General features: G+C 34.4%; 2 protein-coding genes across 6 annotated transcripts; one reads left to right on the top strand and one right to left on the bottom strand.

Annotated features, from left to right (window-relative positions):
* The first annotated feature begins 244 nt into the window (after positions 1-244).
* Positions 245-1,558, top strand: LOC123557930 (toll-like receptor 4). Its single transcript, XM_045349733.2, has one exon. The coding sequence runs from the start codon at positions 245-247 to the stop codon at positions 1,556-1,558; it is 1,314 nt and encodes a 437-aa protein (XP_045205668.2).
* A 6,352-nt stretch (positions 1,559-7,910) lies between these two features.
* LOC123558720 (gamma-sarcoglycan-like) lies at positions 7,911-16,695 on the bottom strand. Of its 5 annotated transcripts, none has more exons than XM_045350593.2 (8): positions 16,437-16,690; positions 14,889-15,078; positions 13,471-13,578; positions 12,315-12,396; positions 11,589-11,708; positions 10,197-10,263; positions 9,043-9,163; positions 7,911-8,160 (listed from the first exon to the last, which is right to left on the bottom strand). In XM_045350593.2, the coding sequence occupies exons 2-8, from the start codon at positions 15,054-15,056 to the stop codon at positions 7,990-7,992; spliced, it is 837 nt and encodes a 278-aa protein (XP_045206528.1). In that variant the 5' UTR covers positions 15,057-15,078; positions 16,437-16,690; the 3' UTR covers positions 7,911-7,989. The 5 variants fall into 5 exon arrangements, with proteins under 5 accessions (XP_045206528.1, XP_045206533.1, XP_045206529.1 ...); XM_045350598.2 differs by lacking the exon at positions 16,437-16,690 and adding an exon at positions 15,595-15,708; XM_045350594.2 differs by lacking the exon at positions 16,437-16,690 and adding an exon at positions 15,405-15,564 and having other exon boundaries at positions 14,889-15,081.
* Between the last annotated feature and the right edge of the window lie 393 nt (positions 16,696-17,088).

Here is a 17,088-nt window from a genome sequence, read left to right as displayed (position 1 = left end):
ATTGGCGATTCATGACGAAAGATATTGAGACCGAGAACATAACTTTGAAGTGTTTTAGATTTATCACATGCATTTGCTTCATTTACAAACTATTCATTTATACAGTTGACTGTCTGATGTTACTTTAAATATCTCTGATGTGCGTTCTGTGGATCTTAGAAAGATATTTGGTCCAGAAACAGTTAACTTAAGTGGAATCATTCCACATGTAAGTTCTTTATGGTTACATAATGTTACATTGATAATGGATGATGATCTTTCAACATTTACAAAGAATATTGGATTACAGCAAAATAACTTGAAACGAATGGATGTTCGATTGATTTGTGACACATTTGATTTGCCTTCAGTTCAAAGTTTTGACATTGCTGACAATGGAATGGAGTTTGTACATCCAAAATCTCTGTCCTGTTTTCGAAACCTTCGAAGTTTAGATTTATCAAAAAATCAGTTGTTCAAAATGGTTGATGAGAACAGTGCCTTGTTCCAGAATTTATTTCAAGGACTGAACTATCTAAAAGTACTTAGAATGTCAGCAAATGGACTACATAATATTCCAAATTATCTCTTCCAAAATAGCCAATCCATCGAAGAAATTGACCTTTCAGACAACACATTGGATCAGGTGACCTTCATTTTACGTGACCTTGAAAATCTAAAAGTCCTTGACTTACAGGGTAATAACATTCATCTCTTGGATCCTCTGTCTATTCACCATTTAAACTCTATATCACGAGAAAGCAATGTTAACATTTCTATTACAGTGATCCTGACTTCGAATCCTATTTCATGCTCAGATTGTGGGGCAAAATCATTCCTTCAGTGGCTTATATCTACATATCTGATCAAAATAGATTCCCAAAGGCTGACATGTTTGGATGAAAGTAGCAAACATAATGACATAACCGGCAAAACAGTAGAAATGGTGCAAGCAATCTGCAATCGGAAAACAATTAAAATTTCCATCAGTGTATCAGCAGCCGCATTCTTTCTTTTTTCGATTTCCATTGTAATAGCAATCTATAAAAGATACAAGCACAAACAGAGGATTCAAAACAGAACAAACGTTATAAACAATTTAAGAGATGGTGAGGGACAGTACCAGTTTGCTGTATTTCTGTCATTTAGTAACTTAGATGAAGAATTTGTCAACTTGCATGTTCTTAACAAACTGAATGAAAACCTTCAACTGATGACTGGCATAGACAGAACTCTGGTCTGTACCGGAGACCAGCATTTCAGACTAGGTTTTAACGTCCATGACGAAACATTCAGGCTGCTTGATTCTGCTTCAGTCCTAATTGTTGTAGTCTCAAACCATTTCCTTACTAGTGACTTTTGTCAATCTGAATTAGATAAAGCTTATGAGGACAGAAAGCCAATAGTACTTATGCTTACAGAACAAGTTGACCCCGACTGCATGATGCCGACCATGAAAGCACTCTACCAAAACAATACACGCATCCTTTGGAAATCTGAAAATGGTGAATACGTTCTCAAAACATCATGGGAAAATGCTTGTAAATCTGTGCTAGACCTCATTTTATGTAAAACATAACTTTCTCTGGCCAGGCATCTGTTTTGTTATTTTTGAAAAATGTTTTTACAACTGCCATGTGCATGAACTTATAAACCTTCAACACGACTGTTGCTTACCCAGTACCTAAAAAGGTACTTTCTTATGAATTGAAACTTTTTACAGCAGTAAAATGTTGTTGAAGGATCACACACACAGGATGATCACAATACTGATCAAGCTCAATAGAGCTAAAATGAACTACTGTGTTCCTTGGTTTTGTCATAGAAATGTTTTGCTTTATGTAAATAGTATATGCACTGTTTTGTATTGTGATAAGATAGTATCTCATCATGCAAATATTGTTGAAGTTTTAAGTTAATTAAGGTAGTTCTGCACGTTTAGATAAGAATATTTTCTACAATGTAGAATTTAATTAAACCCTGATTTTTCAAAACTTCAGAATATACATAGAACATTGTTAAATAAAACATATAATTTCCAGTACTATCTATTCTTACTAAATGTAAAGATGTTTACATGCAGGTGAAACCGGCAGATTCCCATTGTTTGTAATTAGACAGATAAGAATAGTTGAATATTATTTGAAATTATATACGGTTAGAGAAAAGTAATAACTGTTTGTTAACAACTTATTTAGCTCACTTGGATATGATACTGATAGAGATAAGAATGTGATAAACTGTGCTTCTAAAGTTAAACACTGGTTTTAAATGACGTATGGTTATATCCAGAATATGTCTATTCCAATACTACGAGCAAGATTATTTGATCTGTACATCAGCAACTGGCGACAAGACATGCATGACAAATCTTATCTTTGTTTGTTTAAAGAACTTAAGTTGACATTTGGAATATCTGAAAACTCAAGTTAAATGAATTGTGTCAAACTGCGAAATAGTATTGCCAAATTGAGAGTGTAGCCCTGAAAAGGCATTTACCACGTTACTGTTACAACCATCCAAGTTTGTTTAAATTCATAGAATTTTTAAACACATCTAATTTGAAAATTTTAAATAGGTTAGCTATAGTTTGTAATAAATCATTTAAAATGAGAAATGATAATTTAAATTATTTGTATGATTGAAAACGGTTAGTTTTAAACATATTACACTGTACTGTTTGTTTATGAAATATTTAGTACGAATTCTTAAATTTGATCGCCTAGTTCATGTTTATTTGCTATTATTTTTATCATTGATGTCTGTACATATTTTCATTCTCACTGTACGTATATATGTAAATATTTTATTACTGCTTGCTGTATATAGCTATGATGACGAGGTACTTCTTATGTTCAAGTCATATTAGTATGAATAAAGTTCTGTTCTGTCCTGTTCTGTTCTGTTCTATTCTATTCTACTATTAAAAATAAAAGCTACAGCTTGTTTGTTTGTGTTTCCTTTTCACACTTAGAAACAAAATGTCTCATCCTTCTCTTTGTTATATTTTTATAAATGCATATGCTTATGAAATAGAGAGGTATAGTTTCAAAGAAATATTCATAGGTTGATCAATAAGACTGAATTGTTATTTTTCTAGTGTATTCAATCAAACTGATGTTACTACGACAAGTTAGACGACAGTCTTTTTCAAGATTGTTTGAAATGGATACATGATGACCTGAAAAAAATGTGTTAAAATTGTAAACGTTTTTGTTCATAAGAGAACTTACTTTTATGCACACTGACGCACACCTGAAGCCCAATATTTGCGCTAGCACTTGCCTGAAGAAACATCCTCTTTGAACGATACCTGTGAAGGGGATAGTTTTAGGTCTGCGAGAAATAAATAAAACGATAGGTTGAATATTTAGTGCTAATAGACGACTAGTTCGCCTTATCACCTCTCCGTGTGTACTACAATGCTACAGTGGTGATTTTGTTATGACAGCTCCAATGGCATGTCCAACTGCTTGTATGTTTCTTCTGCGTACTCGATACATTACGGTTAGTCTATGCATTTTGTGTGTACACATTGGGAGAGGAACCACCAAGAGAACCAATAGGAAACACAACAGCCAAATACTTAACCGTATGTTAGGGTGCAAGAATACATAATAGGGGTAATTAAGCATGGCGGCTAGTTTACCTAATGTCTCCTTAACCTACATTTCAAGGGCAAGTTGATAATTATTCACTTTCTAGTTTTATTATATATCGATTTCTGTTATAAATTTGAAAATCATTTCACGACGGACAGTTTCCATCAGTCTTGTTAAAAGGGGGCAAATATCAAATTTGAAGGAAGACAACAAAGGTCTACTTTTCAAGTGCCTTGTCCCTAAACAAAGCCAAAGGAAATCAGTGACATAATCATTTTCCCCTCTTATGATGCTAAATGAGATATCTACTAATATACAAAACCGTATCCAAATAATTCTTAGGCAAAATAGGTTAAAACATCTAAAAAAAATCATGGAACCTACGTACAGCATGTCGGATCATCAAAGTATACAAGTGTGTGAACTTTTTAAGTTGAAATCTCAAAAATTGCCAAATTGAAAAAGAGACATCACATGAGTGAACAGCTTAGTTCCAGTAGATTCCAACTACTAGTATTGGTCACTGGTAAAACAGTATACACATATCACCAAATCGGGACACCGAAGCTGATAATAGCCCTGCGTATTCTTCAAACTCCTTTTGGAATTGCAAAAAAAAAAAAAAAACTCAGTAGGAAAGGGTCGGATGATAGGGCCTAGTTTCCATTCATTTACTGATCGATGTTCTTAAAAAACAATTGGCAAATGTAGTAGACAAGAGAACTTTAAAGTAATTTGTTTAAGATCAGCTCATCCTCGAGACGGTAGACTTGCTTGTGATCGAATCCATGGTTTCAAAAACGAAAGACTCGGATAATCTGCACCGGTCTTATCTAATCTTATAATAAAGCAAACGGTCCGGGTGAAATACGCCATCGTATGTTATAGGAAACACGGGAAACAAGTTGTGTACCGTTAACTATTATTTTCAAAGGGTCAATTCGAGAAAACCTAATTATATCCATGTTTGTGGAAAGGTGCACATGTAATGCCCCGGTTAAAAAGGGAGAAAAAAATATTGCATGAAACTACCCTTAATAGGGTTAAGCCATAGAACGAGTCGTATTTAAAAATATATAAATTATTTACATGCAAATGATCTTACATATGATTAGCAGTCAAGTTTTTCTGCCAGACTATTCGACGGTTTTACCATTTAAATAATATATATATAATCAAATTTGTTCTGCTTTTAATGAACTTGAATCTACTTGTTTTATATTCTGTAAGATTAGTAAAGCTTTCGATAAGGTATGGCATTCAGGATTCATTTTTTAAACTAAGACAATATGTATAAAATGGAAACATATTGAACAGGATTACCAGTTCTCTGCAATCGAAGCCAAAACAAAAGGTGTTTAATTGGATCCTCCTATTCTTGAGAAACACAAGTAAATGCAGGAGTGCTTCAGGGATCGGTGTTAGGACACTTGTTATTTCTTTTTTACTTAAATCATTACCGAGTCTCTTTTAAGTATATTTCGACAGTATGCTGACGACCGTGCAGTCGCCGATATAGTTGTGACAATTCTAATATATCGAAACAATACTAAACCACGATTTACATATGATATCAATGGCTAATAAAGTTTGATCTCTCTAAAACAGAAGTAATGTTGTTTTTTTTTCTCTTGCTAAAAACAACATTGCCAGACCCTCTTTACTTTTTGACAATTATGATCAAACACACAAACGTCTTGGAGTAATATTATGTGATGGCATAAACATATTTCAAGCTTCTTCAGCATCCGAAGTATTCGGGACAATGAAATCACACGAAAAAGAATTACTTTAGAAAACCCAATATGATGCTGCTTGAACATCAACCGGTTTAAAAAGATTTGTCTCCATTAATAACCTGATAAATGAAATTGATTGGACTTCATTATCCAACAGACGTAATTACAACAAGAGGGCCAAAATGGCCCTATATCGCTCACCTGTTATCATTGCACTTAAGGACAAGAAGTCAAAAAATCATAAGATCAATCAAAAGAATTATGAGAAAATATAGTTGAAATTTTCTTAAAGTTACTTCAAATAAATTTTTTTTTAAATCAGGCCAGTAGTTTCATGCCTGAAGGATTACATCAGAGGACGTTAGGAGCAAAATTTTGACTGATGAAGCCCAAAGGACAGGAACAACAAAGGGAAGAAATTAAAAATAAATCTAAGTCCAACAAAGGGAAGAATTTAACCAAAATTCTTACAAGGTATAGATATGTCAAAATACACCTAAAAATTGGAGGTACCATCCATGCTGTACCACAGAAAAGTGGTCTCGGTTTTTCCCTACAGCCAATAATAAAAAAGTTTCTTAAATAAGCTATTTATAGTAACAAAAAAGGGAAGTAATTAAAAAAAAGATTTTGTAAGTGAACAAATAAAAACAAGAGCACTGCAATCGATGCAAATGCAGAGCAATATACACACAAAACAAAGTCATATGACCTTTGACCCCTAAGTGTGACCTTGACCTTAAAGTGAGCCATCCGAAACATGCGCTCTGCACGTTGTTTCGATGAGGTGAACATTTGTGTCAGGTTTTTTTGAAATCCTTCAAGGGGTTCAAGAGTTACAGAGCGGAAGGGAAATTGCTAACCAATAGACATACAGACAGACGGACACCGAGGCGATAACATAATATGTCCCTTCGGGCGAATAAAAAGGAATCGAGATCTTATGGTGATACAAGTTGTGTGCAAGTTTGGTTACAATCACATCATAAATGAAGCTGCTATTGTGCAGACAAGGTCAAAATAGCTAATTTTGGCCCTTTCAGGGGCCATAACTCTGGAACCCATAATGGAATCTGGTTCAAGAAAGGAACCAAGACCTTATGGTGACATAGGTTTTGTGCAAGTTTGATTAAATTCAAATCATAAATGAAGCTGCTATTGTGCAGACAAGGTCAAAATAGCTAATTCTGGTCCTATCAGGGGCCATAACTCTGGAACCTATTACGGAATCTGGCCAGTTGAAGAAAGAATCCAAGAGCTTGTGGTGATACAAGTTGTGTGCAAGTTTGGTTAAAATCAAATCATAAATGAAGCTGCTATTGTGCAGACAAGGTCAAAAAAGCTAATTTTGGCCCTTTCAGGGGCCATAACTCTGGAACCCATTATGGGATCTGGTTGGTTCAACAAAGGAACCAAGATCTTATGGTGACACAAGTTTTGTGCAAGTTTGGTTAAATTCAAATCATAAATGAAGCTACTATTGTGCAGACAAGGTCAAAATAGCTAATTCTGGCCCTTTCTGGGGCCATAACTCTGGAATCCGTACTGGAATCTGGCCAGTTCAAGAAAGGAACCAAGACCTTATGGTGATACAAGTTGTGTGCAAGTTTTGTAAAAATCAAATCATAAATAAAACTGCTATTGTGCAGACAAGGTCAAAATAGCTCATTTTGGCTCTTCAGGGGCCATAACTCTGGAACCCATAATGGGATCTGGCCAGTTCAAGAAAGGAACCAAGATCTTATGGTGATACAAGTTATGTGCAAGTTTGGTTAAAATAAAATCATAAAGATAGACAATTTTTCGTGAACATTGGGTGAGAACTGCTAAAATTATTGTATAGGTAGCCGCTGTCTTTTTTCCACAATTTTAGATAAATAACGGCTAAGACTATCCAGCCGGTTATCGAACTTGGCAGAAAGATTAAAAGATTATGCCAGTAACACTATGATCATATGAAAAAATGTTCATGAGACCTCGAAAAAATACGAACTGTATCTAAATCTGAATTGCTGATTTTCCTGTAGATTCCCTTGGTAAAAAAGGTTTCCCTTTTTAAATTTTTTTAAAGCCTTGTAAAGCCTTGTCTAACGTGTCCAGCATGTTAATGTAAGAACTACGGTTTTCAGTCATGACCTAGAAAAAACCCCACCTGTATGACAAGTGAACTATTTCTATATAACACGTCATGTGAATTATTACTGTACAACACATCATGTGAACTATTACAGTATAATACTTTAAGTGAACTAGTACTGTATACATCATATGAACTATTACTGTATAATAATTCATGAGAATTATTACTGTAATAATGTGTAAAATTCTTTTAGTAAATCGTTAAAAATCCTACAGTTAAATGCTTAAGAAGACAGGAGGTTAGTCTCAAGTGCCGAAATCGGACTCACTATAATTCCGTTTGACGGTATTTTATAAGAGGTCCGCTTTTTAAACCAGTGATAGAGGGCGTGGACGGTGTTGCACATTTCCTTTATTTCTAATAAACAGACTCAATTAAACCGAGTCTGCTACTGTTTTTATTTTATTTTATGTACTTCCATATGAGTTTCTTATAAATTTGATAAAGTAGTAAATCTTTATCAGTCTTTATTTTCTATTTAGAACAATATAAAGATCCCAATATGGAATAGCTAACAAATTAATTTTTGTCACGAGCACGTTTGTCTTTCAGTCACACAGCGACCGACAGAGGGAGCTAGAAAAAGGCGGCCATTCTGACACATACACAGCTGGTAAACATCACTGTATTGTTTTCCGCTTCCGTTTGGCGAACTAATGTCTATGTTGTTCATGTAAACTCTTGTTGCATTAAAAGTAATCTGAAATAAAAAGCAGAATTAATATTCATAAATAATAAAATGTGTGCAGTACGCTTTTGAAATTTAGTAGTTAAGAACATCGCAATACATGTATTTATAAATGATACTGAAAATCTTGGTTTTTATCATATTTCATGTAGGTTTTTGTTTCTACCTGATATAAGTTCTTTGTTCAAGTTCTGTCAGTCTTTTACGGATTTATTGGTGGCCATTCAAATAAATAAATAGATGTTTTTATCATCCGACAGAGAAAAATAAAGTAAACTTGGGGGAGAAAATACAAAGGTCCCTACTAGGTTCGAATCCCGGATCTCGTGATCCGTAGGCGGACACTCTAATACGTCCCTAAAGGGTTAACCCAACAAAAGGCTGTTGGAAGTTGCCTACAAACCTATTATCACTAAACACCTCCCTCTCTACTTTTCAGAGCCCACCAGCTCTCCAGAACGAAACACCATGCTCACTGCATGAGTCCGTCAACACGTGTTGACACCATTAAAGTAAACTTGGATGAAAAAATACCAAGATCCTGACCAGTGTTCTTATCCCGGACCTCGTGATCCGTAGGTGGACATTATTACAACGTCACTAAAGGGTTAACCAAACAGCAATGACTGTTGGAAGCGGCCTACGAACTTACTATCACTACAAAAATATACATTCATTAAACAGCTTGCAGGTCAATAGTCAAGACTATTGCCCGAGGTCCGACGGTATTAATTACTGACCGGCACATCATTCACTCAGAGTTTTATTACATGATATCAGACATGGGTTTCCACAGAATTCTTTTATTTTTTAACTCATTACCCACAGAAAACATGTGCTAAATATACACCAGTGATCTATATTACGAGTCATGTAATAATACCATTTGTTTACCCTTTCTTTAGCACTGAATATGATGTCATGTGCACTTTTCATGTCAATATTTCCTTCTGGAGCCTCTATAAGGACACCATCCCTGCCGGACAGAATGATTGAACTGGACGCTGACTCTAGCCTGCAACATAATAATAATAATAAAGATGATGATAATAAAAATTATAATGAGAAACAACGCTTTATATGATGAAGATGATATATTAAGACAGTAGTATCGCTTAGTTTACGACTGTTATTGAACACGTACATACTGTTTACGTCATTGTTATCCCGACGGAGTATTGTCTCTTATCGACGGTGTACCATTATGCTCCGTCGGTTGTATCAACGACATCATGTCAAACGCCTGAATTAATGTACTCAAACTAGCATTTCATACAGACTTGACGATTTTGTTGGGTCTAACGTCGAAAAGACACAATTATAGGTCATATGGCGGCTTGGCAGCTTTGATGGTGGAGAAATACCCCAGGTGCCCTTCCGTGCATTATTTGACCGAGCGGGGTTGGGGCACCTGGGTAGAACCACCGACCTTCCGTAAGCCAGCTGGATGGCTTCTCACATGAAGAATTCAACGCCCCGAGTGAGGCTCGAACCCACAGCGTTGAGGGGCAAGTGATTCAAAGTAAGCGACCATAGCCACTTGTCCACGGAGGCCCCTATAGACTGGATGGAACATACACAAGCTATGGTTTCGGACCAGACAATACACGTGACGTAAATACCTTATTGATATAGCTAAGTTAACATTCCGCCAAGACATGATCGCAGAACATCTGCAGAATTAATATATAAAATTGACGAAGCATGGCAGAGTTACTAAACCAAAGTGCAGATATTGGAATATTGTCAATAAACCTGATAGAGCACCCCAGACATATTGCACCCAAATTAGGATTTCTGACAAAATAGCACCACAATAATATCAATAAAGTTCAAATTATTTTCGGACGAGATATGACGTGTGTGGTGATATAAAAGAACCTCGAATTTATTTACCAAAGTAAACCATCCAGAAAATACGAAACACAAACATTTCAGAAGTTAGAAATTCGGACAAGACATGGCGTTTGCAATAAATCAGAAGCGTTTCAGAATCATTGTATCTTAGTACAGTTTATAATAAAACAGAAGCAGCCGGACTAACATACCTGAGAGAGCCTACGTGAGGACCACGTATGCTTGGTGTTTCTATGGAACCATTGAAAACTGCTTTTCCTGTAAAAGACAACGAAATCATTTGAGCCGTGCCATGAGAAAACCAACATAGTGGGTTTGCGACCAGTCTGGTCAGGATCCATGCTGTTCGCTAACAGTTTCTCCAATTCCAATAGGCTTTAAAAGCGAACAACATGGATCCTGACCAGACTGCGCGGATGCGCAGGCTGGTCTGGATCCATGCTGGTCGCAAACCCACTATGTTGGTTTTCACATGGCGCGGCTCATTTACTACTGGTTTTAAGTGGAAATAATACTACAAAAAAATCAGACTTAAAATATCAAAAGAGAAATATTTTCAGAAGGTCATGCAAATTGTGTAACTTAAATATTATATCGCAATACTTTAATTTTTTGAATTACATGCGTATTTCTCAAGATTTTCTCACTAAATATCAACTATTAATGTATTTCCTTATTTTACACAAGATTCGAGCAAAAAAAATCAATTACAGGACACCGTGTACAACAGTCTCCAACTGATGCATGGTGGTGCGTCTTCCAATCTCGTAATTTGCTTCCCATACATTTAGTGAACGTTTTAGACTGGCCCTCCCGAATCTTAATCTGATAAAACACTTACAGGGTGTTTTATGGTACTAAGTGCGAGTTGTTTGGCCAAGAAACCGCGTACATCATCTCTGTATGGGTCAGCAGATCATAGATTTTCATTTGAAATTGCAGTGAGCATTTGTTTCCAAACCGGTTTTCTCGCTGCCCAGGCCGTACATACTAGCATTTTCGCTACAAATGCCATGAAATTATTCGGTAGAATAACGATGTGTTTCTGATTTTGTTTTACTAAACATTTACTCGTTAAAATATGCGAACAAATTAATACTTCTTTCCTGACCTTTTGGAAATGGGTAGAGATTGTAAAATGATTACAATTATATGAGATAGAGTTTTGATTTTTAAAATATTATGACCTATCAGTAACGACGCATTTTTCTAAACCGGCATTGTCTCTGGACTTGCTTAACCTTTAGCACAGGAGTCTGAAATTCTATCAATAAGACCATAGAAGTCTATCTTTATAAAAAAAATACCCTTATTTTTTTTATAAAGATAGACTTCTTTGGTCTTATTGATAGAATTTCAGACTCCTGTGCCTTTAGCCTGCTGGCAGCAAGTGATAATTCTGCCTCTGTGGTCGGCACTGTTCGCTATTCAGTCTGTAAATTTTCAGTGAACTCCCCTTCAAATAATAAACGGTACTGCCAAAACTGAATGATGGACCAGTCCATTTTAGAAATTTAGCAGGCTGAAGATTAAACATATTCATGACAGAATGAATAAAAGTTATCTATAAGAAGTGCCATTACCACTGTACGTTACTTCGTCACTCCCATACGTCACCCCTTTCTCTGTGACTTTAAAACGACTTTTCCCTTTGGGATCACGAACTTCAAAACTGTCACACGATGCTTCTATTTTATTTTTACCTGCAAAGAAAAAGTAGTTCTATAGTATGAACGGGACAGATTACATTTTGATGTGGTGAAGAAATTGTGACAAATTATTCGGAATTGCTGTAATGCGTAACAAATCAATCATAACCATACGCAAACTTCATAATATTTCAGAATTTATTTTATTTCTGCGAAGACTACTGTTATGTTTTCTTGAATACGTTGAACAGTAATGTTCCAGCGGTCATGTTAAAGTTCCATAATGCTTTAAATTTCATATTAAAAACAGATAAAACTGTTGTCTAAATAGATGTTATGTATAATTCATGTATAATTACATGGTTAAGAAAGTAAAACTTTCAATACTGCACATGAACTCGTACAGTTAAATCCATAAAGGGAGCTTATAAAAACAATGGATTCAACACAACTTACTATATATGGTGTTAATCAATATTTAAACCTTTGACAAATATTGGGTAAACCAATAACAGAAAATAGGATTTAACTAGATATAAATACATTTCATTTGTAACAAACTGTGACAGTAGGCACTATGACCCTTTAAAAAGTAATGTTAGTTTTAATTATAATCACGGAGATGTTATTGTTACAAATTCAATCTGTACAATATTTTACCTATATGGAAAGTATTAGTGTCTTCGGAATATCTTGATTTTAGCAGTATGTCCCTTTCAGATGCTATATTTAAAACTTTGTTCTGGAAAACAAAGAAAATAATGATTACAATTATCACAGCACTAGAATCAATACATCTATAAAACCACACAGTAACAAATGTAACAATAAGATTTTCTCACAATTTCACTGACAATTACTATGTTCAGGTAGATAGTAATGTCCATAACACACACACTCGATGGTCTTCACCAGACCATTCAGGAATTACCACGAGACTCCAAATTTCTGTTGTATTGTATGACACAAGTTCTCATGAAAGAGTATGATGTCAACATTGAAACTAAGAGGACATACTGTCGGTCAGTCAGTGTGTATGATTTCCACTGCGTTAATAACCATGACACCATGGTGTGTCTGCAAGTGGTAGAACAAGGTCACCACTGGGATTTGCTTTTAAAATGGCGTCGGTGAAAACTGAAGAACTGTTACATCACGACAGTATGAAACTTCATAGAAAGATTTCCTCTCGGGAAAGGGAATGAACCGGTCATTTCATTAAAATTTTAGGTCACGTCTACTTTGAAAACGTATTCTGATTAGTGGGTTGAATATTGCAAAGGGGCTATAACTCTTTGAACATATATTTTGTAATGGATGGACATGTTTTCTTTAAATATTTCAAAAGATATTTGTATCTTATCATCATGATGTTAGTAAACATGTATTTTGTTATGGTCCTAAAATAGGTCCGCAATCTCCCGTACTGGTTCAATGCCGCAGGCCTCGGGCCAATACGACATACTTAATGATACTAAACAAATGTGAAATTGCCATTTCTATCATTTTTATACAAGATATCACTTATCATCTACTACAACAGATTTCCATTACATGAGCAAATATGTACACCCTGTTAAAATTAACATATTGTATATAAGAAAATAATCTGTATTGTCCCTGTCAATTCAGGAGAATACAGACGTATAACACACTTGCAGGAAATACAGTAGTAACTCAAGAACCAATTAGCTGTTCAGCTTTTGCGATGTATCCCGAATGAGGAAATATATTTTTTCTTCAAATAAATTAATATATACATTAAAAAATGAGATCACAGCTTAGCGTGGGTTTATGTAGAATGTTGTATACAAACCGGTTTTGATGCAATACTAGAGGCATATAATGTTTTGACCACGTCCGTACGTCCATCAATAGTTATTCCTTCACTCGTGATCCTTATTGTGCCCATGTGTAAACCTTCCTGCAAATGAAAAACAATAAAATCTTTCAATATCGCCAATTAATATGTATACAAAGTACCTAAACTACTGGCAGAGGTCAAAACGTACAAAAGTACCTAAAATGGAGATTGGTGTCAGAATGTATAAAAGTACGTAAAACAGTGACAGAGGTAATATGAAATAGTGGCCGTAGAGACGGGATAACAGAATGTATAAAAGTGCCTAAACTAGTGTCAGACTTTATAATGTATAAAATATACATTGAATAGTGTTAGAGGACATATCATATAAAAGTATATAGAATAGTGGCAGAGCTCGTGCAGAAACAATACGTAATAAAATACATTTATTTCATGCTGATTAGTGAAATACTGAAAATTACAGTCAAATACATATACCTCACTCGCTGTTTAATTTCATACATTGCTCTGGAATTATGTCTAGAATTGTCTGAAGCAAAGTTATTTTATAGATCTACACATGGAAATTGCATGAATAGCAGTACTTCATGCGTATTTCAGGTATCGGTCAACTTTTGATTCTAACTCTTGGTGAAGATAGCAAGTTAATGCCAATATGAATGAATACAAATACATGGAAGTTTCCTGATCTGACTATACAGATATAGATAAAACAATAAAACTATTGTGTAGACATGCATAGATTTGCCTAAAGGTGTAAATTAGTGCCTATGGTAATATATTTGGCAGTATCATTGACAATCAGTCTGAGATTTATACAAGATATACAAGATTATCTCCAAGATCTGTAAGGTGATCACACTTTTGTCTGTTTGTATTTCCTCATACTGGCTTCCGGATAATAATCTACCTTTCCTTTGATCACATTTTCCTAGAGAAAGTTTCCTGTACATTTTGTTCTCCGCATTACTTCTTGTAATTAGCTTACATTCTCTGAGATGTTTAAATACGTTAGGAAATTCCCTTAACCTTTCTTTTGTATTATGTCTATTTTTATACGAAACTTTTGCATTGTGCAAAACTGAATCTTTAATTGTGGTAACAACAAACTTAGATAACGGACATGAACTTAACAATATAAAGAGAACTTCAATTAGATTTTGATCAGTTAATCTACGTAAGCTGTAATGATCTCCTGCTTTTAGATATAAGAAGAGAATGTCCATAAAATGCAAATAAATTTAAGTACCTACAAAAATACATCTTTTAAGTATCATCTTATTACATTACATAATACATGATATCCCTTATAATGCAAGAAAGCTATGTCTGCCAAATAAAATTATTACCAAAATAACAAATTAACATAGATTAGCAAAGAAGTACAATTATGATTAAAACATACTTACAATATTAAAGTTAAGTACTCTTAATATCCACACTGTCAGTGCAAGGTTCATTATAACTATGACCAGTATAAACAGTATGGTAGCGTATAAACATTGTTTCCTCCATCCATAGATCCCAGCTGGCTGGTACCCGGATTCAGTAAAATCGGTAGATTTCCCTCTACCCATGGTAAAATGCCTTTAGTTATTCCTGTTATAATGAAAAGACCATATTTTTTACTAAAAGTATGGCAATGTCTGAATTCAAAACTGCTGTCCAGTTTAAAAGAAGCTATTCCATAAAAATATTTTCTCACCGTGAAGCATTTTGTTTTCTTGTAAAGAACACCTTTATAATATTATACCTGTACATTATTGCATACTATAGACAAACATCCCTTTTTGCGTGCCCGATATACCCCATCTAGCAAAAGACGTATAATGCATAATATATATTCCCAGCATATTTTGATCCTTGCCTATCCAAAAACTTTCATTTCTCAAGAAAATGAAAAATGAAGATTAAGTAATACTTATCACATCATTAAACTGCAATACATCATAAACGGCTCTCCTCCACAAAATTACTTCGTTATTTTAAAGTTTCCGTACATGCATTTTTTACGTTAAAATTATTTTTGTGAGCTAATAATATTTCTATTATTATCGTTGTTTCTTTGAGTAAGAGCCAAGTTATGATTTCCCATCATAAACCTCTTGAACATACCTGTCGTAATTTCTCCTCTGTTTTCTTGAACGTTTTTTTTTTGTAATTGATAATCCCTGTCTCAGATCATTGTTACACAATTTGGTAGTTAGTACGGGGTAAGAATTTTAAGGTATCAGATTTTGCAGAAAATTGTAAACGGTTTTATTGCAAAGTTAAATCATTTGTGTACTCTTTCAAGAGGTACTTGTTACTTCCTTTGGTTGATCAACATTAAAATAGGTTTATAAATAAACCATGGATCTATATGACATAAATGATTACTATACGGCACTCAACAGCATGCATGCATATTTGTCGTCCAGCTGTGTTGGCCATTTCAGTGGATTATAACAACAAAGAAAACAGTAGAAATGTAACATAATACTTAAAAGAAACCTAGTATTACATACTAAATAATTACATCAGTTAGAACATTTATTTATGCAAAATTACTGACAATAAAAATAGGAATGTTACTCGACTGGATTCTCCTCTCACAAGTGTCAATAATTGTTTTCTCGTGCATATACAATAAATATGGAGCTATTAGTACCTGAATCTATTGTCTCACGTAAAAAAAATGTTGAATAACTTTTCCCTCGTGAACATATAGCAACATATTGTTACGTTACCAACGTTGTTTTATTTTTTTTAATTCGTAAAAAAAATAATTTTGAGTTTTTGCTAAATAAGTTTAGTTTTATATTTTATTGTTCAAAGTACAAAAATGTTAAGATGGACCAGAAGTAATAACAGACACAGTTTGACAAAATGGGAAAATAATGTGCATAATATACCGGTAGTAAACGCTATTGTTGCAGAAAGGTAAGAAGTATAAAGAAAACAAAGAGGGGTCTTACCTGTAAACTATGAAAACGCTTCCATTACCTCTTGCTAATCTTTACATCAAACAATACACAGAACACAAACGTTATATACATTATCTCCACATATAACAACAAAACATTAGTTTTCCTGCAGTCTGTATCTGCAATGTTGCAAAGATATTTATAGCAGATATGTGTGAAGAGTTTTGCAGGCAAACGGTGCTTGATTTTCCTAGGGTAACGCTACATTAATGACTGCCTGTAGTTCTTCAAGAGTACGTTAGCGAAAGTTGTATGAATTATTACAAGCTGTTCTTGTAACCTGACCTCTACAGCTGCCACAGTGAACTTTCTCTCTGAGAGGTTTCCAGTGGGTGCTTCTTCCAAGGATAAATCCGGCCGATTATGTGCCTCTAATTGATCTATCAATCGGTCGATCGAATGAGTGACTGACTGACTGGCTGACTGACTAATTGACTGACTGATTGGAGAGAGCTCGAGTAATATTCAAATATCCGGTGTTTTAGATGAACCTGAATTATATGGTGAAATATTTCTAAAAAAAAATGATATTGCAATTATCAAACTTTATAAAAATATTAATTCTTCAGCCGATGCTACCCTTCAATTATCCTTGAATGTAGACAATGGCGATATTAACTTTACTTTAAACATAAGTAATTTT

This window comes from Mercenaria mercenaria, chromosome 5, assembly GCF_021730395.1.
Source record: "Mercenaria mercenaria strain notata chromosome 5, MADL_Memer_1, whole genome shotgun sequence".
In the NCBI taxonomy this organism is placed as follows: domain Eukaryota; kingdom Metazoa; phylum Mollusca; class Bivalvia; order Venerida; family Veneridae; genus Mercenaria; species Mercenaria mercenaria.
This window is presented reverse-complemented; position numbering and strand designations above follow the sequence as displayed.